This window comes from Bos grunniens, chromosome 17, assembly GCF_055505025.1.
Source record: "Bos grunniens cultivar Pamir isolate PY7600 chromosome 17, Bosgru_T2T1.0, whole genome shotgun sequence".
NCBI lineage: Eukaryota > Metazoa > Chordata > Mammalia > Artiodactyla > Bovidae > Bos > Bos grunniens.
The window spans coordinates 7,498,857-7,521,756 of record NC_141181.1 but is presented as its reverse complement, the minus strand read 5'-3'; the positions used below and the strand labels follow the sequence as shown (position 1 = coordinate 7,521,756).

General features: G+C 36.7%; 1 protein-coding gene across 8 annotated transcripts in view; it reads right to left on the bottom strand.

Annotated features, from left to right (window-relative positions):
• LRBA (LPS responsive beige-like anchor protein) overlaps positions 1-22,900 on the bottom strand; it is a 758,928-nt gene that overhangs the window by 230,444 nt on the left and 505,584 nt on the right. For all 8 annotated transcript variants that reach the window (XM_086346372.1, XM_086346374.1, XM_086346378.1 and 5 more), the window contains one exon: positions 1,350-1,467. In XM_086346372.1, the coding sequence (XP_086202498.1) occupies positions 1,350-1,467 (118 nt within the window). The remainder of the gene's footprint in view (positions 1-1,349; positions 1,468-22,900) is intronic.

Here is a 22,900-nt window from a genome sequence, read left to right as displayed (position 1 = left end):
AAAGATGCTTAAGAAATTTTAAAGATGGAAAATGAATAAGATGAGCAAGTAATAAATATTGTGAGGTGAAAACCCGTTTGGGACAGCAAGAATGTAGACTGAACTAAAGTGTAAAACATTCACTTGATTATTTACCTGAAAGAATAATGTTTACATTAGAAAAAGTGGTAAATGTGTAGAAGAAGACCAAATATAGAAGGAAAAAACATCTTTTCCAAAAGAAATCTGTATTCCCTAGAGACACATGATTTCTTTTTTTTTTTTTTTCCATTTATCACTTTATTTTTTTATTTTATTTTTAAACTTTACAATATTGTATTAGTTTTGCCAAATATCGAAATGAATCCACCACAGGTATACCTGAGTTCCCCATCCTGAACCCTCCTCCCTCCTCCCTCCCCTACCCTCCCTCTGGGTCGTCCCAGTGCACCAGCCCCAAGCATCCAGTACCGTGCATTGAACCTGGACTGGCGACTCGTTTCATACATGATATTATACATGTTTCAATGCTATTCTCCCAAATCTCCCCACCCTCTCCCTCTCCCACAGAGTCCATAAGACTGATCTATACATCGGGAGACACACGATTTCATTAAAAAAAGAAAGTATGCATGGAATATACATGATGTACAGATTTTTAAATGAAAACTTGTAGATTACAGAAAGGGAAAATATGAAAACTTAAAAATCTACTTAAATAAAATAAGTATGTACAATAAATCACAAGATTTTACATATTCTTGCTTGTAAACCTCCACTCATACCCCACAATGCTTTCCTTTCAAGTTCACCTTGTCCCTCCTTCTAATCTTAATGAATTTCACCAAGCTCAATTCTAAACCCACAAATTGAATTTTAGTTCTTTCAAGAATGAGGTAATACAAAGCAACCAGGACAGTTCAGTACCATCTTCTGATGGTCCTTTATAAATGGCAATAGATTAGACAAAAAAAATTAAATAAATGTATGAATTATTTGATTACCCTCTCCCCTCTTGAAATGCAGCCACCTTCCAGAAGGAGTTTAAGCATCAGAGCACTGCTGAGGATACCAAAACTCTACAACTGATTAAAAGGGTACTTATCCCCCATATTTATAAAGTCCTCCACTAATCTGTGATTTGGCCAGAAAAATAAGATACTGGAGATAATTTTAAGAATAACCAAAAGGGTATAAACTATGAAGATGCATGTAGTTCAAAAAAGAGGTCAGTAATGCAGAGAGTAGGCTACACAATTCTATCCAAATAGAAACAATACGGAACGGAAACAATATGGTATGTTCAAAATGAAATCTTAAGGAGACGGAGGTTAGCTCTGTAACAACACACATCTGCAACATCATCTTACCTCTGTTTGCCATAAAGATCTCCAGGGCTGTATTTTGCAAAAGATAACGACGAGAAAAGATTGATCGTATCTCTGAGAACAGCCATTTCCCATGCAGCCCTTCTGTATATGCCAGGATCTAGTGAAGAAAAAGAGAATCCCGAGTAAGTACAAGAGAATCTTTCTGTTCTTTCCCCCAATTAAAACACATAAGTCCTTATTAAGAAAAATAATTTCTAAAAAATGAATAAACAGTTATGGAAATAATTTGGAGAGTGACTAAAAACTGGATTGAAATTCATGAAAAAGGTGTTTAAATAAAACAACAGAACAAAACTGTAGTACATCTATTTTTATAAATATATTTGGGGGCTTTTTAAGGCAATGATGTCATCTATTGCTTTGCAGGAAATACATATAGCATTACTGATTGATTTTTGAGTCATATTATAGAAATAAAATATTAGACAAACTTTAAAAAGAAGAAAGACCTCAAAAGAATGTCCTACATGCTTATAGATCACATATAAAATTCAGTTTCATATAATATATCCAGAAATACTTTTTATACACTTTAAAATTACAAATTTAAGTTCATAACTTCAAAAAATCACAGTTATAGGGTCACTGTTAAGGCAACAGTCACTCATTCAGAAAGCACAAAGACCGACTGTATAAGAGGTTAAGCATCATTTTGTCATTGAAGCTAAACACAAACCTGCAGATGAACTCAGCATAATCTCTCTGTGGAGTAGGTGGTTGTCAGAGTAACTTGTTACAAATTCTTGTCATCCCATGTGACAGATGCAATGGCTTAGAATTCTTTGCAAACTCAAAATAATCCTGTCTTTAGTACTAAGCCACTTTGTTGCTTTGTTATTCAAGCTTTGTTTTTTAAAAAGTTCATTTCAAAAGCTTAATTATGAAGGTATTAAAGGAAAACCAGACTTGGAATTTCTCCACACTACTACTTCACAGAATATTAATAAATAAAATGAGATGGATGTGCTATCAAACACGGATGAAAATTCGTGACAGCAAATTAAACAACTAAGATAAATCTCTGAAAAGTAACCACCATTAAAAAATACAAATAAAATGACATTTGTATATGATATTACACTGTAAGGACAAAAATGGGATAACTAAAGAGGAAAAATAATGAAAGTTAAGAATTTATCCTACATAAATGCTGTCTACTTTATATTTCCATCTTCTAGATCTTAATTATAAAAAATCTATAATACTTAATTCAAAATACAGGGGTTTCATTTTTTTTTTAAGAGGGCAACATTACTTAGATTTTTCTACAGAAAATATTCTATTTCTGGCACCACAGCGTCTAGAAATGAAAGAATGGGCACAACTCCTAGGTTCAATGTTTTCTGAAAAACCAAAACCAAACAACAATTCAAAATTTCAAACAACTAATTACACTTTCAGTTTTAAAACAGGTGAGAAAGAAAATCCTTCAAACTCTTTCATAGCCTATGAACTCTATCAATACCTATGTAAGTAAGATCAAGAAGATACTAACAGAAAAGAGGACACAATTTTGATCCTACTCAAGATTTTTTTAAACCAACCGTCACTTGTACCCCTTTCTCTCACCATAACCAGTAGGTCCTAGGCTCCAGAGTTTGCAGTGGCCTCCTGATTGGTCTCTCTCCTTCTAATCTTACCTGGAGAAACTGCTACAACCAGAGGAGTCAGAGAAAATAGCTTTTTTTAATATAAATCAGATCCTATCTCTTGTGTACTTAATACCACGCAGTGGCTCCGCAGTACATGGCATAGTAAATTCTGAGTGGTGCTCAGTCACTTTAGTCATGTCCAACCCTGTGCAACCCTATGGACTGCAGCCAGCCAGGCTCCTCTGTCCATGGGATTCTCCGGGCAAGAACACTGGAGTGGGCTGCCATTCCCTTCTCCAGGGGACCTTCCCAACCCAGGGATTGAACCTGACATCTCTTACATCTCCTGCATTGGCAGGCAGGTTATCTACTGCGAGTGGCACCTGGGAAGCCCAATAATCACTGAAATTCTTCATCAGATCAGATCAGTCACTCAGTCGTGTCCGACTCTTTGCGACCCCATGAATCGCAGCACGCCAGGCCTCCCTGTCCCTCACCAACTCCCGGAGTTCACTCAGACTCACATCCATCGAGTCAGTGATACCATCCAGCCATCTCATCCTCTGTCGTCCCCTTCTCCTCCTGCCCCCAATCCCTCCCAGCATCAGAGTCTTTTCTAAGGTGTCAACTATTCTCATGAGGTGGCCAAAGTACTGGAGTTTCAGCTTCAGCATCATTCCTTCCAAAGAAATCCCAGGGCTGATCTCCTTCCGAATGGACTAGCTGGATCTCCCTGCAGTCCAAGGGACTCTCAAGAGTCTTCTCCAACACCACAGTTCAAAAGCATCAATTATTTGGCGCTCAGCCTTCTTCATAGTCCAACTCTCACACCCATACATGACCACAGGAAAAACCATAGCCTTGACTAGACAGACCTTTGTTGGCAAAGTAATGTCTCTGCTTTTGAATATGCTATCTAGATTGGTCATAACTTCCAAGGAGCAAGCGTCTTTTAATTTCATGGCTGCAGTCACCATCTGTAGTGATTTTGGAGCCCAGAAAAATAAAGTCTGACACTGTTTCCACTGTTTCCCCATCTATTTCCCATGAAGTGGTAGGACCAGATGCCATGATCTTCATTTTCTGAATGTTGAGCTTTAAGCCAACTTTTTCACTCTCCACTTTCACTTTCATCAAGAGGCTTTTGAGTTCCTCTTCACTTTCTGCCATAAGGGTGGTGTCATCTGCATATCTGAGGTGATTGATATTTCTCCCGGCAATCTTGATTCCAGCTTGTGTTTCTTCCAGTCCAGCGTTTCTCATGATGTACTCTGCATGTAAGTTAAATAAACAGGGTGACAATATACAGCCTCCTTTTCCTATTTGGAACCAGTCTGTTGTTCCATCTGGGATTGATGAGCCCAACTCATTCTTCATCAGGGCCTTTATATGTGCTTTCTCCTCTGCTCAGACTGTTCTCCCAGATCTTCACGTGGCTGGCTTATCGTCACATTCAGCTGCTGCTGCTGCTGCTGCTAAGTCGCTTCAGTCGTGTCCGACTCTGTGTGACCCCATAGACGGCAGCCCACCAGGCTCTGCCGTTCCTGGGATTCTCTAGGCAAGAACACTGTAGTGGGTTTCCATTTCCTTCTCCAATGCATGAAACTGAAAAGTGAAAGTGAAGTCGCTCAGTCGTGTCCGACTCTTAGTGACCCCATGGACTGCAGCCCACCAGGCTCCTCCGTCTATGGGGTTTTCCAGGCAAGAGTACTGGAGTGGGGTGCCATCGCCTTCTCCCCTCACATTCAGATATCCCCTCAAATGTCACCTCATTAGAGAAGCCACAGGATCCAACCCCATTTCTGCCACTATTACCTCATCCCATCCCAAACTCATTAGATTTCCTTCATAACACTTATTTATTACTACCAGAAATTACATTATTCCCTCGCTTCTTTTTTGCCTCTCTTCAGAACTAAAATACTGGAATCTAAGTTCTACTGGGACAAAGGTTTTTGAATGTACTCTATGTTCATCTTCTGTAACAAACTCTTACACAAAGGAGAAATTTTTGAATGATTAAATGAGTGAACGAATGGCAACCAAAACTCCATATATGATCCACATTAATTTTGTTTGGGCCATATTATATTTCCCCAAAATTTCAAGTAGTTGAAAACACTTGAGAAAAGGGTTATTTATAAAAACAGTCAGATCTATGGCTCCTCAGGGAAAAAAATGGAGCATCTGTCAAGCCTAGGTCTATATACGCCACATAGCACCACTGAAAGGCATTCTCCGTTTTCAAACAATCTCTACACGCTCACTTTTTTACTATTATCTGCCTAGTTTACAGTGGTGGTTGAGTTTGCCATTTTTAACTTATCAAGTAACAGAGAATCCAATATACGTTCTGCAACACTTCTGGTCCAATCTATCCACCATTTGTGAAGATAGGAAGACTTAGTTAAATACTTAATAAGAAGTTCCTTGGAAAGTAGCAAAGCCTGGCTTCCTCCCAGGTTGTCTAGTCTCAACCGTCCAGAGCCTACTTATATGATACACTGTCACATTTCTAAAAGAGTTCAAACATCTGTTAAACTAGAACTTGTCAGAAATTTTAATCAACTACATTTTCCTCCCTGTACTTGTGTTAAAAGTGAAAGAGGAAAATCAAACAAGAATAAACAACAAAGCTTTAGGCTCCAAGCTCTGTCATATACTAAAAATATCACACACTGGTCTGAAAATTCTACCTCTTGTATCTATAGAGCTATGTAATAAGACTTATTGCTTAATATGGTGACAGCCAATCATTGCAAGATCACGGTCATGCAATCTAAAGATTTAATTATTAGTATTTTCTAGAATATCTCAATTACTAAGAGGAGTAAGAACACTAAAACATTATTATACTGTTTTTAATGTAATAGTTTTCCAATCACTGAAAATATTCCATTTATATCCCATTCCTTTAAGCAACATAGGTATTTTAAAAATATACTTGAAATACATCAAGTGGCATGGCCCTTAAACTTTGTTTTATTACCAAATGTCAATCTTATTCCAAACGACAGAAAATGACATAAGCTCCATGGAACCACCCTGAAACTTATAAAATACTAATACTTTGCCATACTGTTGTACAGATTTTAAAAATGTATGAAGTATTATAGATAATATTGAAATTCCCATATATAACCCTTCCTGATTCCATTCTCCTTCTTCATCAGAGGCAATCACTATCCATGTTTTGAGGTTTAGCATTACCATATGAATTTTTATTCTATTAGTATATATGTATCTACAAATAATATCCAGAATTGTTCTACATGTTTGCAAACCTGATGTAAATGGTATTATACTGAATGGATGACAGTGTGTTTTCAGAGTTAAACGTAAGAAGGTAAAGTAATGTTTTAAAACTGAAGAGACACAGAAACAGGAGGAGAGATAGAAAATTATTTAAAACTGCCAAAGCTATCAGCATTTAAAATCTTACAGATAAAATCAGACCGACTTAAAAAAGAACCAATGAAAATCTGTACTTAACGTCAGGATAGTGGGATTTAAAATAGAAACAAAGAATCTCTTAACTAAGAGAATTACTAGCTGAAATTGATATAATAACATTTCTTTAAAGTATTCATTAGGAAAAGGTGTCAGTACTGAGAAGCAGCTGCGACCTAGCTAAGCAAGAGGTTTATTTCTTATTGGAATAGTATATTCCTGGTCTGAGGCTTCACTTCAAAGTCTCTAGAGTTCAATTAAAACTGGATTAGGTAGAAGCAGACCCTTCTTTGGGACTTTCTGTTCACTGAAACTCTACTTACACTGACAGCACCCTAGACAGAGGTCTAGCCCTCCAATGAATCGGTTACTATGGAAACTGTATCATTACCATTGCTCTGCAGTTATGACCCCAAGTCTAGAATAGCTTGAAAGCTTCAGCCCTCAGCACTCTCTTCGAATGTTTTCCATCTTGTTTCAATATCGTTAGTATTATTATTAGTGAATTCAACTTTCATTTTTAAATAATTTATTTGAATAAACATAGTTTATTGGTCAAATGTTAACAAGAGGAACAAAAGAAATCATTTATACGTATATATACTCACACATATAAATGCATATATACTATTTCTTTACATTAAAATATCAAACATATTTTCTTTAAAATTTTATCTAAAAATTGTGACTCTGTAAAAGAATTTTGCCCAAATAAACCTACCTTTTCCCCTACACTTCAAATAGTATATATGTGAAATGTATGTGAAATACATGTGAAAATTTCTTCACCCTGTTGCATTAATTGGCTAGAGAGAAAGTATTTTTCACCTTTAACCATTCATTTTGAAAAGCTAAAGAATTTATCCAAATAACACTTCCACTTTTCTCATCCTCATGGAAGGATAAAAAATAAAAATCTGTATTATTTACTGCCCAACTACATGATACCCTTATTTACTGAATGTTAGATATGTTCAAAAAATAGATTTTAAAGTAGTCTCTGAAAACATAGCCATATTTGTTCCATTTAAGTAGAGAAATAAGGCTTTCTTCTTAAACTCTACCCTCAATAAATTTTAAATTTTTTCAAATTCTTTTAAAGGGAAAGATATTAAAAAGTGATTGAAAAATATCACAAAAAATATTTGAGAGTCTGCATCTGTAGAATCAATAAAAAGTGTTTTTTAAAACACTATTCTTAATGTTTAAAGCTCGCACTGCATATCCTAGACTCAATATTCATCAATTTTTGGAGAGATTTTACTCTTTCAGAGAATTCCATACTAATTTCAAAAGAATTCAGTAACAAAAGTAAAATCAAATAATACAAAGAAACAATAACACTTAAAATTTCATAACAAAATCATTTCCAAAATATATGGATATATATTTAACATTAAAAATTTTTTTTAAACTTAGTATACAAAATATAAGCTAATCAAGTCATCAATCAATGATACCACAGTTAGAAAATATTCTCTCATTTTCATGAGCATAATTATAAATTAGTCACAAGGATTATATCTTAATGTGGAAAATGGTAAATATTTTAAATAATAAAAATGAAAATACATGTTATAAAATGCACTAGTCTAAATACAGTCTATCAATCTGCCACTAAACACATGTGCAAATATATTTTATTTACAATAATTGCAATTTTAACAAAACAGTTGAAAGTAATTGTAATCAAGTATTTTAAAGCTGCATCACTCTATTATTAACATAGTTTTTAGATTTTGCTGCACATAATTTTCTCTGAAAATTGATATCAAAACATAGCACTAAATTTATTTTAATATTGAATACCAGTTAGTTTAAGGATGTTCTTCATCACCATTATTTAAATATAAATTCTTAAACAAAACTTAGAGGTCTCTTCGAATTGAAAAATAGCATATACTTGACTCTGTTAGAAATTTTAAAGTGGCAATTTTGTTAAATATATATCCATTAACACACAGATTGTCCTTAAACTTGGAAAAAATGACAACAAAAGTATAAAAGTTATGAATATAAGAGAAAATTACCTTTTAAATTAATTATGAGTTATTTTATATTTTTCATCTATATAGTAAATTTCCTCCTGCTTACTGGTACTATGATGCAGTATTCTCCTTAGTATTTTCATGGGTGACAAATTCAATTAAACATATTCATTACTCTAATGTTTTACTTGGCAGTTTAGTCAGTATGAAAAATTAAAAATATATAAATAAAATGCTGTGTGACCTCTGTATTGATTGGGCTAAAACGGCTTTAGCCTGGGTGTGGACGATGGGGCATCTGGGAGGGGCGAGAAGGGAGCACACAAACACATACACTCTTATGTTTTCTCTTCCAATTACTGAGGGAGATGATAAAACCACAGCAAATGATGTATCAGCTCATTTTATCTTATCGCTTTGGGGCTAGGTGACAATGAAGTTCATATTTCACTGACTCCCATTGAAGATTGTGAAAATTACTTGCCCTCATGACCTGAAATTTCACTAGAAGACAGAAATTTCTCTTCTGCAAAGTAATGCAATTTTTCAGATGTCAACCTTTAGCCCAGCTTTAAAAATTAATTTCATTTATATTAACCAATGATATTGATATTTTCACAGAACGCTCTTTGATACATGAAGCACAGACTGGCAAATTGATGTTGCTTTAGATGGGTAAAACTATTTTATTTTAAGCTGCAATGGCAGACAGATTTATGGCAAACTGAAATTCCCATTTCATAATTTAATATTTGTGCTGGAGCAGAGAACCTTTAAGCCCTTGGCCTGTAAATAATTCAGACTCAGTTGGTTCTTTTATTTTCAATATTCTTCAGCTTAAAGATAATTTGCATTCTAAATGATGTTTCATAAAAGCCACCTCTTACTGAACTAACATTTAATATATATATTAACAAGTCAAGAGCCAAGTACAGTAATGAATAAACAGAACAAAGAAGATATCTAGCCATCATCCAACTAATTTTTAGATTTTTAAAAATGTAAACTGTGTCTCCAATCTGATTTTTATGAAAGAAGAACCTAAATATACAAAAGAAGGATAATAAGGAATAATAATAAGCACACATGAATGTATCTTGCTTTCTTCTTCATGGCGCATAAAGGGCTAGGTATTAAATTTTGAGAAAAAGAATAAACAGGTACGTAGCTGAATTAAAATAGAGATATTTGGATTTGGAGTTAGTTTTTAAGATAAAAATATAATAAAAATAAAGCCACAATGTCAATTTTATCATGAATGAGATGTGAAAGTGTTTGATTTCAGTATACAGATATAGAAATTACCTTCAATACACACAAAGAAAAATATAAGTATTTTGGAGTGGTAAAAATATTACTAAATAAATACAGTTACTAAAAAACTAAGGTATGTATACCTTATCAAGATTTTATTACCTTTATCCAGTAGAGTTTTGTTTAATTCAAATGCCTTGAGACAACAATCATTAGACCAAAACTCTTCATTTTATTAATAAGTAAGTTAAACATAAACATGCACTAATTTATCCATTAATCTATATTCTTAAAATTAGAAAAATGCCACACACACACAAAAATCTACAATTTAGCTATTTTCTCCCTAAGATGGATTAATACCACTTTGCTTAACTTTCTATTTCCAAAAGCACTTTTGCAAATTGTATGCAAACAATATACATACTACTTTTTCTTTAAAATATTTATAGCTAATTTTCCTTTCAGGTATGATACAGGGAAATGATAATATAAATGATACCTTATTTTTTCCATTTAAATTGAAAAGAATCCTAGTTACTTCTTAAAAGCTTGTGAGAATGACTGTTATTGTCACTGAATTCAAGTTACAAAGTGTTTTTGCCTATCACTCTGTACACTGACTCTCTAAAGTGATGAACAAAGAGTTAAATTTAGATCAGCACTAATAAAATACTGCCTAATATTTAATGGGCTGGAATATTTTAAAACAAGCAATGGACACAACCTATCTTTCTTCTCGATGTCAATTCTTACTTGATGAACTTAGTATCAATCCCAGATTGGTATCAAAGGCCCTCTCTACATACAGGAAGCAAATATCCAAATCAGAGTAATAGCAGCCTGTAGCTGGGCTTCCCAGGTGGCGCAGCAGTAAAGAATCCACCTGAAATGTAGGAGACGTGGGTTCAATCCCTGGGTCAGGAAGATCCCCAGGAGAAGAAAATGGCAACCCACTCCCTTGTTCTTGCCTGGAAAATACTATGGACAGGAGTCTAGTGGGCTACTGTTTACAGGGTTGCAAACATTCGGACAAAACTGAGCAACTGAGTACACAGCCTGTAGCTAGACTACTTATCTCTTTGTTGCAGATACAACATGGTTTAGTCATTGCAAGTTTCTCTGGTGACTAACCTATTTAACTAATTAAAGGAAAAACCTTCAATAAATTTGTTTCTGTTCTTCAAATATAGGACGGAAATAAAAAGGAAAAGGAAAATGTTACATTAGAACTCGATGCTAAAAGTAGGACACTTTCTTCCTAATTTGAGGGAAATACTTTTCCACTTTATTTTTTTTTTAATTTATTCCTCTTAAGTACTCAACTTGTTTGCTGCTGCTGCTGCTAAGTCGCTTCAGTCGTGTCCGACTCTGTGCGACCCCATAGACAGCAGCCCACCAGGCTCCCCTGTCCCTGGGATTCTCCAGGCAAGAACACTGGAGTAGGTTGCCATTTCCTTCTCCAATGCGTGAAAGTGAAAAGTGAAAGTGAAGTCGCTCTGTCGTGCCCGACTCTTAGCGACCCCATGGACTGCAGCCCACCAGGCTCCTCCATCCATGGGATTTTCCAGGCAAGAATACTGGAGTGTGTTGCCATTGCCTTCTCCGACTCAACTTGTTTAGCTGGAGCCAATTATAAACGAGTAGTACCGGCTCCTATTTGCTTCCATGTTAAAGCATGAAACTGAATACTGGGCTCCTATTCTGCTTCAGAAACAGTCTTTCAAAAAGTTATTTTCTTAAAGGACACATATTCCAGAGAACATTATGAATGCTACTTAAATAAGATTTGGAGGTTAACATGATTCCATTGTGTAACTCCGTACACGAGTTCCTGCTTGCCTACAGCTTCGTGAGACTAGGCCACTGGTCTCAGTCACCTTTCTATTCACATGTCAGATATGGTGCCAGGAACATGGAAAGCCAGCCCAACCTCACCAACCACATACAGTCTAAGGCTCTGGGAACGCATGAGCACAAACACAGCAGAGAGCAAGGACAGACAGAAAAATGAAAGGGAAAGCTACAACACAACATTTAAAAAAAATCAAATTGAACAGTCAGTATATTTCAGCTTCTGACCAAGATGGAGTGACAGGGACTGGACTTACCCTTGTACATAAATGATGCTTAAAATAGATACTACATGTGGAAATAAAAAAACAAAAAACTGTCTTAAGAGCTCAAACACCAAGTAATGAACAACAACGAAGTCTGAGAGACAGGACAGAGAGTGGTGACACCAACTGCCACCCCAACTCTCCGCCGCAGAAGACTCTGCCAGCTGCAGGCAGGTAGAAGAAGTACGATTGGAACACAGCGGTCTCTTACAGTAGGGAAAACAGCTTGAAGCACTGTAAGATCAAGAGGGCTAAAACTGCAAGGACGAGTAGCAGATGAGAGAAGGCTGAAAAGTAACATTACTCCTGAGATCTGCAGTCTTCAGCTGAGACCTGATCAGCTTAAGAAAACAATTGAAGGCCAGTAAAAGAATCATTCCACCAAATTACAGGGTGCAATACCAGAGCTCACAAAAGCAGAGCAAAAAACAATCTCATACTACATCGAGCACTGGTTAGAGTGCTCAGAAGGGTTTTGCCTTAGTAGTGGGGAAAAATTAGACTAGACTAAATGTTGGTCTGGTCCTGCCTAACAAACCTTAACAGCACCATCTGCATGGATCAAACTATTTCCAAGGTACTTAGTTGTGTCCTGGAACGACAGATTAACATATTTATAGAACACAAAAATATCTACAACACAACAGGGTAAAATTCACAACTGGAATTTAATTCATAAATAATAGGCCTGAATAAAAATCAGGAAAACATAACCCATAATGAGAGGAGAAATTACAAAAATGACAGGATTATTGGTAAAGTACATCAAATCAGACAAAGTAGATATCAGAATTTAAAAATAAGAGAATACTAAAGAATTCCATTAACAGAATACTAACAGAATAATAGAGGGTCATTTCATTTGCAATGGCTGGGCTTCCCTGGTAGCTCAGATGGTAGAGAACCTGCCTGCAATGCAGGAGACCTGGGTTCAATCCCTGGATCGGGGAGATCCCCTGGAGAAGGGAATAATAGCCCACTCTAGTATTCTTGTCTGGGGAATTCCATGGACAGACCATAGGGCTGCAAAGAGTAGGGCAGGCCTGAGCAACTAACACTTTCACTTTCTTTCAGAGGGTCATTTCATTTGCAGTGGTCATCATAACACCAGATCATTTCATCAAGAGGTCATAATTATCCTAATTGTTTCTGAAAGAATAGTAGAGCTTTAAAATATACAAAAGAAAAACTGAGAGAAACAAAACAAGAAATACATAAATCCACAATTACAAGCAGATTTCAACACTTTCCTTTCAATAATTGATAAAGCAAGCAGATGGAAAATCAGTAAAGATATAGAATATTTGACCATGAAGAGAACAACAGCTGAATTCACATTTACAAAGACAGTGCATACCATGGACCAAACCTGAGCTGTGACACATTCAGTAGATTCACAGCATATCAAGTTGTGCACACGCTCAGTTGTGTCTGACTCTTTGTGACCCCATGGACTGTAGCCTGCAAAGCTTCTCTGTCCACGCAATGTTCCAGGCAAGAGTACTGGAGCAGGTTACCATTTCCTTCTCCAGGGATCTTCCTGACCCAGGGATTGAACCCACGTCTTGGTAAGCAGGTTCTTTATTAGTTGAGCCATTAGGAAAGCCCCATAAAGGTATATTCTCTGACAACAATGGAATTAAATTAGAAATCAATAACACATTTTTTTCATTCCCAATATATGAAAATCAAAGTAACCCATGGGTCTGAGAAAAAAATGTTAGGTATTTTGAACTGAATACAAATAAAACCAGAACATAAAAAAATTGTGGAATGCAGTTACATTACTGCTAAGAAGGAAATTCTAGCACTAAACACCTATATTAGTGGGAAACAGAAAAGGTCTATCAAAAATTCAGCTTCCACTTTAAAAAGTCAGGAAAAAATAACAGCAAATTAAACCCAAAGTAAGCAAAAGAAAAGAAATAAAATCAAAGTAAGAATCAATGACAGAGAAAACCAAGAAAGAGAGAAGAAAATAATCAATGACAAAAGATTGGTTCTTTTAAAAGATAGATACAATGTATAAGTCTCTAATCAGACTCATTAGGGAAAAAAGAGAAAAAACACAAATTATGAAAATCAAGAATGATATAAGTATCAATACCAGCAGATAAAAACCACCACTATGGATTACACAGAGTATAATAATAAGAATACTAAGAACAATAATAATAATAATAAAAAGAATAATAAGGGAATACTATCTAGCCCTGGTGGGCTACAGTCCATGGGCTCACAAAGACTTGGACACCACTGAGTGATTAAGCACATTACATATAACTTCATATCACTAAATTGCACAATTCTTTCTGATGGACAGATTATTTGAAAGATACAAACTACCAAAGCCCCCTCAAGAAGAAACATAACATGAATGGCATTATACTTACTAGAGAAACCAAATCAATAGTGTAAATCTTCCTATAAAGTAAACTCCAGGGCCAGGTGACTCCACTGGTGAATGCTACAAATATTTAAAGAAGAAAACAGTACTAATGCTATACAAACTCTTCCAGAATACTTAAGAGGAGGAAATACTTGCCAACTTATTCTATGAGGCCAGCCCTATCCATATATTAAAACTAGACAAAAGCATTATGAGACAAGAAAATCCATGGGGTAGTCTCACTTAAATGTTTATATAACTTATTTGTCTTAAGACATTAAGGATGTTCTGTACCATAAGTAGACTCAAACTACCAAGAGAAGTTTTCCCACTCCTGTGCTTTCACAAATTATCCCTAAATGTATCCAACCATTCCCAACATTTCTCAAGAATGTCTACAACAACTTCCTTTTGTAATGCATTCCAATTTGACTTTCTTTGGATTTTACCAGAGTGGCTGAATTCTCAGCCTTCTCATTTTACACTGAGGGATTTCATCCATAACTATTGCTACTAACACCAAACTTAACAGAGGTGCAAGAATAGACTCATGAGGCATTAGAAGTGATTAACTCTACATGGTAATATTTCAGGTATAACCTAAATCAAATCCCATACGATTAAATAGTTGAAGTGACAAATAGATTCACGGGATTAGATTGATTGATAGAGTGCCTAAAGAACTATGGATGGAGGTTCGTGACATTTTATAGGAGACAGGGATCAAGACCATCCCCAAGAAAAAGCAATGTAAAAAGTCAAAATGGTTGTATGAGGAGGCCTTACAAATAGCTGAGAAAAGAAGAGAAGTGAAAGGCAAAGGAGAAAAGAAAAGACTTACCCATTTGAATGCAGAGTTCCAAAAATTAGCAAGGAGAGATAAGAAAGCCTTCCTCAGTGATCAATGAAAAAAAATAGAGGAAAACAATAGAATGGGAAAGACTAGAGATCTCTTAAAGAAAATTAAGAGATACCAAGGGAATATTTCATGCAAAGATGGGCACGATAAAGGACAGAAATGGTATGGACCTAACAGAAACAGAAGATAGTAAGAAGAGGTGGCAAGAATACACAGAAGAAGTGGACAAAAAAGATCTTCACGACCAAGATAATCACGATGGTGTGATCACTCACCTAGAGCCAGACATCCTGGAATGTGAAGTCTAGTGGGCCTTAGGAAGCATCACTACAAAGAAAGCTAGTGGAGGTGATGGAATTCCAGTTGAGCTATTTCAAATCTTAAAAGATGATGCTGTCAAAGTGCTGCACTCAATATGCTAGCAAATTGGGAAAACTCAGTACTGGCCACAGGACTGGAAAAGGTCATTTTTCACTCCATTCCCAAAGAAAGGCAATGCGAAAGAATGTCCAAACTACTGCACAATTGCACTCATTTCACATGCTGGTAATGTAATGCTCAAAATTCTCCAAGCCAGAACTGTGAACTCCAAGCGTGAACTGTGACCTTCCAGATGTCCAAGTGGAATTAGAAGAGGCAGAGGAACCAGAGACCAAATCGCCAACATCCACTGGATCATCAAAAAAGCAAGAGCGTTCCAGAAAAACATCTATTTCTGCTTTATTGACTATGCCGACAAAAAAAGCCTTTGACTGTGTTCAGCAAACTTCAGTTCAGTGGCTCAATCGTGTCCAACTCTTTGTGACCCCATGGACTGCAACATGCCAGGCCTCCTTGTCAAACACCAACTTCTGCAGTTTAATCAAATTCATGTCCATCGAGTCGGTGATGCCATCCAGCCATCTCATCCTCTGTCGTCCCCTTCTCCTCCTGCCTTCAATCTTTCCCAGCATCAGGGTCTTTCCAAATGAGTCAGCTCTTCTCATCAAGTGGCCAAAGTACTGGAGCTTGAGCTTCAACATCAGTCCTTCCAATGAACACTCAGGACTGATCTCCTTTAGAATGGACTGGCTGGATATCCTTGCAGTACAATGTACTCTCAAGAGTCTTCTCCAACACCACAGTTCAAAAGCATCAATTCTTCAGTACTCAACTTTCTTTATAGTTCAACTCTCACATCCATACATGACTACTGGAAAAACCATAGCCTTGACTAGACGGACCTTTTTTAGCAAAGTAAATGTCTCTGCTTTTTAATATGCTGTCTAGGCTGGTCATAACTTTCCTTCCAAGGAGTAAGCATCTTTTAATTTCATGGCTATAGTCACCATCTGCAGTGATTATGGAGCCCAAAAAGATAAAGTCTGCCACTGTTTCCATTGTTTCCTCATCTATTTGCCATGAAGTGATGGGACCCGATGATATGATCTTAGTTTTCTGAATGATGAGCTTTAAGCCAACTTTTTCACTCTCCTGTTTCACTTTCATCAAGAGGCTCTTCAGTTCTTCTTCGCTTTCTTCCATAAGGGTGGTGTCATCTGCATATCTGAGGTTATTGTATTTCTCCCAGTAATCTTGATTCTAGCTTGTGCTTCATTTGACTGTGTGGATCACAAGAAACTATGGAAAATTCTGAAACAAATGGGAATACCAGACCACCTGACCTGCCTCCAGAGAAATCTGTATGCAGATCAGGAAGCAACAGTTAGAATTGGACATGGAACAACAGACTGGTTCTAAATAGGGAAAGGAGTATGTCAAGGCTGTATGCTGTTACCCTGCTTATTTAACTTATATGCAGAAGCACAAGCTGGAATCAAGATTGCTGGGGGGAAATACCAGTAACCTCAGATATGCAGATGACACCACCATAAGGGTGGCCTCATGGAAGAAAGTGAAGCAGAACTAAAGAGCCTCTTGATGAACGCGAAACAGGAGAGTGAAAAAGTTGGCTAAAAACTCAACATTCAGAAAACTAAGGTCATGGCATCCGTTCCTATCACTTCATGGCAAATACATGGGGAAACAATGGAAACAGTGACAGACTTTTTTGGGCTCCAAAATCACTGCAGATGGTGAATGCAGCCATGAAATTAAAAGATGCTTGCTCCTTGGAAGAAAAGGTATGACCAACCTAGACAGCATATTAAAAAGCAGAGACATTACATTGCCAACAAAGGTCTGTCCAGTCAAAGCTATGGTTTTTCCAGTGGTCATGGATGGATGTGAGAGTTGGACTGTAAAGCAAGTTGAGTGCCAAAGAACTGATGCTTTTGAACTGTGGTGTTGGAGAAGACTCTTGAGAGCCCCTTGGACTGCAAGGAGATCCAACCAGTCCATCCTAAAGGAAATCAGTCCTGAGTGTTCATAGGAAGGACTGATGCTGAAGCTGAAACTCCAATACTTTGGCCGCCTGATGCAAAGAACCAACTCATTGGAAAAGACCCTGATGCTGGGAAAGATTGAAGGCGGGAGGAGAAGGGGACAACAGAAGATGAGATGTTTGGGTGGTATCACCGACTTGATGGACAGGAGTTTGAGCAAGGTTCAGGAGTTGGTGATGGACAGGGAGGCCTGGCGTGCTGCACTCCATAGGGTCACAAAGGGTCGGACACAAATGAGCAACTGAACTGCACTTCTACATGGAGAGGATAGTTTTGGACTCATATTGAACCACTTACTAGATTAGATACCTTCACAACAACGTCCTCTAATTTCTCAAATTCAACATATCCAGAAATGAGTTCATTCTTCATTCACCTCAAGAGCTACTGTTAATCCATTACAGACTATTTTACTAAAGGAAATCACAAAAACCACACAAAAGTCTGAGTCATCCTAATCCCTCATCTCTCAGTCAACTTCAGTGGATTCTATCCTCCTGGCACTTACATTCACCTGCTTTAATGTCCACTGAAATCTACTTTAAAGCAAGTCCTCATCATATTTGGAGTATTTTCAGACATCTCATGTTCCAACCATGTCAGACAACATATAGTTCAGCCATACTATGGTGTGGTGTTATCTGAAAAGCAAACTCTTACTGAGCTTTGTGGAGGAGATGGTGAGGCTACTTGTATTAGAGGAGTACAGACAGTAATAGCAAACAGCAACCCACACAATTTAATGAAAGCTTGTCCTAAGCCAGGATCTATGCTAATTGCTTTATTTCAATTATTTTTTAAACTGACACTATGAAATATATATAATTTTCACCATTTTATAAATGAGGAAACAGTTTGGAGCAGTTAGATGAATTGATCAAAATCACGTCACCACTGAGTAGGACAGCCAAGTCTATCAGGCATCCAGCACTGTGCTCTCAGAGGCTACCTAGTGCTTCCTCTGTGGTGAAAGGGCAAGCCAAGGTTCCGTAAAACCTCCTGACTCCCCAGGCAGATGCAACCATTCTCTGTTCTCTGCTATCACGGGCCTAGCACAAATTCCATTTATTTGCATCCTTCATCAGACAATAGCTTAACTTAGGTAGACGTACCTATTATTTATTCTTATAAACTTGAAGTATCTAGTACACGATATAACTGAATATATGATGAGATTAATGAGTAAATGATGAGATTAACTATTTCTTCTGAAAACTACTCTTCATTTCCCACTCCATGCTTCTACAATTAGTTTCAAAACCAATCAGAAAAGAGATCTCTAGACTTGGCAAAACCAGTGAATGAACTCTGTGTCTCAGCCCCTATTAAGGGCATTCAGTCGGGCCTTAATCCAGGTTAGTAAAATTTATTGTTCGCAGCGAGGGCGGTTAAATAACCTCTCTTAAATACTAAGAAATTGAGAATTTATTTGGTTCACTTAAAAAGGAATGTATTATAAGAACAAAAAGTGGACACTTTTCTAGAAATTGAAAAAAGAAACAATCTTATAAAGGTATCATTGCCCTACCTTGAGTTAGCAGTACCTAAACAAGAAATATAAGCTTTCCAATACCTCACTTCCCCTCCAAAAATTCTGAATACATATGTAACATTAATTTTCTATATTATCAAAAAACACTCAGTTTGCTACAGAAGATAAGGGAAAAAATGGGATAGATGGAAATCAAAAGAAACATTAAACATTGAGAGTAAGACAGTAACTTATGAGATATAGGCAATATTCATAGGCTGTGTTAAGTAGAGATAATGAATAAGGAAATAGCTTGTGAGAGACACATTGTTTTAAGTGCTAAATATGTACAGTAAATTTAAAGTTAGATATGTTAGAGACAAAGCAGATGAATATATGATAGAATACAGAAGAGTGTTACAGATAGAAAGCGACTGAGGAACCAATTCATAGAGTATAATCATGACAACTTTGTTTTGAATGCTGACATTTCTGCAGGAGTTGAGAGCGAGGCAAAACTGCTCTTTTGTATCAGACATTCTTTGGAAGGATGTTTGTACAGAGAACAGCCCTGAAAGAGACAGAGAGTGTCTTACTTCAGAGCAAAGGGCAAGTCTGTTTACTACCCAGTATAATAAAGATAATGATGACCTTTGGGGCAAAGGCCAGACTTCACTACCCACTGTAAACATTCCGGGTTCCTAAAGATACAGGCGGTTTCAACAGGGATGTAAACTCACTGGGTACATAGCATGTGTCTGGGTTTCTTGGCTTAGTCTGCTCAGACTGCGATCATATAGTACCGCAGACTGGGTGGCTTACGCCTCAGAAATAAATTTCTCATGTTTCTGGAAGCTGGGAGATCCAAGGTCAAGGTGCCTGAAGATTTAGTTCCTGGTAAGAGCTCTCTTCCTGGCATGTAGATAACTACTTTCTCACAGAATCCTCACATGGTAAAAAGAAAGATCTCTCTTCCTTTTAAGTCCTATCACATTAGGGAACCAACCTCACGACCTCCTTAAAACTTAATTACCCACTAAAGATAGATACAGTCACAACTGGGGTGGAGGGTTTAGGGTTTCAATACACAAATGCAGAAGGACACAATTCAGTCTGTAGCAACTCTCCACATCACCTTGAGAAATCTGGAGTTAAGGGGAACAGACATTAACATGATGCTTATTCTCTTCATCGTGTTATAATAAAGGTCTTTGCATTGGACCCAGGAGTCTCGTGTCTTCTGCCAACATTCAGAAAATTTTGGCAAGTTAAACTGTTACCTTGCAAGTAAGGTAAAATTTCAGATCTGATAGTTCTTGACACTCTGGAAGACAATTATCAAGCTTAAATGTGAAAAGGAGCTATAACATACTTTGCTGACAGGAATGCAAAGAAAAGTATATATTGCTAATGAAAAGATGAAATGTAAACCCCCTTTAGAAAGCAGTCTTACATTATTTACCAAAAATAAAGAGAGCTACATTGTTCACAGTGATATAAACAAAAATGGTAGACGAGACTACCAAATCCAATGTATGTCATTAAGAAAAAATGAAAAATTATGATACGTCTTCTTCTTCAGTTATTGAAGACAATGAATTAATCCTCTATCAGCTTGACTTGCTGGATATTTAGCATCAAAATATAGTGGAGTGAAAAAAACAACATACCAAAAAGGATAAATAATAGGATTTCATTTTTGGAAATGAATAAAAAATTCACAAACAAAAATTTGTATGAAAACAGAGAAAAATATGAAAGGATATGTGCTAGAGTGTTAATACATGTTAGGTATGGGGGGTGAGACTCTGTGGGGAAGAAGATGGGAGTGAGGAGACCCAAGAAAAGAGGGGGAAGCACGCATAAAAGTAACACACATGTCAACAGAAACTACCACTGAGCTGAATGTATTTATAATATATAACTGTGTGGTATGCATAAAGATTCCTTACCATATGAATAAGAAAAGGCATGCCCCCACGTTTTTATGCTGACTTTGTTACCAGTTTTTGTATACTGTCATGGAGGACAAGAATGATTTTCTTTTCTTTCCTTTATTTCAGAAGTTTTCAAGGTTCAACCTATTTTCTTCTTTTCTCCTCAAGTTTCCAAAATTCTTTCTATAGATTCTTAAGAGCTCTTTAGGACTAACCTTTCTTTCTCCTCACTGTCTTTAAAGGTAAGACTACAATTCCTTTCCATTTTAAATGCTTTACTCCTGATCTCTGTCTATTACCAAAGGTTCAGGATGGTGTCCTTCACAACCTTAGAATGGAGACTTGACTTAGAAAAGGGAAATGAAGACTAACATGGACTTCAGTTATCATCTCAGAGTTCACCAAACCGTTTTTCTTACCCATATATTTGTAACCTCTATTTGCCTGTTGTAACAATGAGAGCAGAACAGGAATTTACTGAGGTTCAGTGAGTATATTTTATTTCTGAGGATCAACAGCCTTAAATACCTATTTTACTTCTACTGGGAGCATTAATTGTATAATTTGTTTATATGTTTTTATGTTGATATGAATGTAGACCTTTCTTGGCAAAATTTCTTCTGTGGTTTATTTTGCTTCATTCATAATTTATATCAAAAATAACCTATAAATGAAAGTAAACTAATTCCATATAATATAACCTTCAGTGCTAAAATCCCCCATATATAAGAAGCAAAAGAAGAGAAAACACTCAGGGACTGAAATCAATCACTATTTTTGTAAATAACAATTTATGAAGGTATTACTCACATACGGTAAAATACACAAATAATAGGTGTATACAGTTTGATGAGTTTTAATAAATTTACACATCTACATTATCATCACCCTCTCCAGAAAGTGGGCATAGAGAGACCATACCTCAAGATAATAAAGGCCATATATGACAAACTCATGGCCAACATCGTACTCAATGGTGAAATGCTTGAAAGCATTTCCTGTAGCATCAGGAACAAGAAAAGAATGCCTACTCGTTCATTTTTTTTTTTAAGTGGTAAAAGTGAGCATCCTGTTCTCAGAAAAGGAATTTTGGAAGTCCTAGTCAAAGCAATCAGATAAGAAAAAGCGATAAAAGGGAACGAAACAGAAAAGGAAGAAGTAAAACAGTCACTACTCGCAAATGACATGATGCGATACATAGAAAATTTTAAAAACTAATTGGTTGATAGTGTTTATCCAGTCTCTTACACAGTTACTGACTTTATACCTTTTATACTGACTTTATACTTTATACCTTTATACTTTTATACCTTTATACTGACTTTATACTTTATTGTTCTATCAATCACGAGAGAAATTTTAAAACCTCCTGCTATAAACTGTGAATTCAGTTCTCCCTTAAATCCTTCAGCTTTTGCTTCCTATTTCATTACCTCTGCTACTTGATGCTATGTCAGTTTCCTATTGCTGTTATAACAAAGGACAACAAACAGCGCCTTAAAACACGCAACAGCATCTTACAGTCTGGGAGGTGACGATTCTGAAACAGACCTTAAAAGGCTAAAACAAGTAACACCAGTCTGAGTTCCTTCTGGAGGCTGGTGAGGAAAATTGACCTCTGTCTTCTCCACCTTCTAGAGACTGCTAAGCTGCTAAGTCACTTCAGTCGTGTCCGAATCTGTGCGACCCCATAGACAGCAGCTCACCAGGCTTCCCTGTCCCTGGGATCCTCCAGGCAAGAACACTGGAGTGGGCTGCCATTTCCTTCTCTAATACATAAAAGTGAAAAGTGAAAATGAAGTCGCTCAGTTGTGTCCAACTCTGTGCGACCCCATCGACTGCCACCTACCAGGCTCCTCCGTCCATGGGATTTTCCAGGCAAGAGTACTGGAGTCGGGTGCCATTGCCTTCCCCATTCTAGAGACTACCTGCATCCTTTGGACAACAGCCCCTTCTTCCTGCATCTTCATTCAGCAGTGTAGTCTATTAAGTCTCTCTCTCTCTGACTTCTGCTTCTGACATCACATTTCGTTCTCTGATCTTTTCTGTCTCTACTCTTACTTATAAGAAACCCTGTATTTATTTT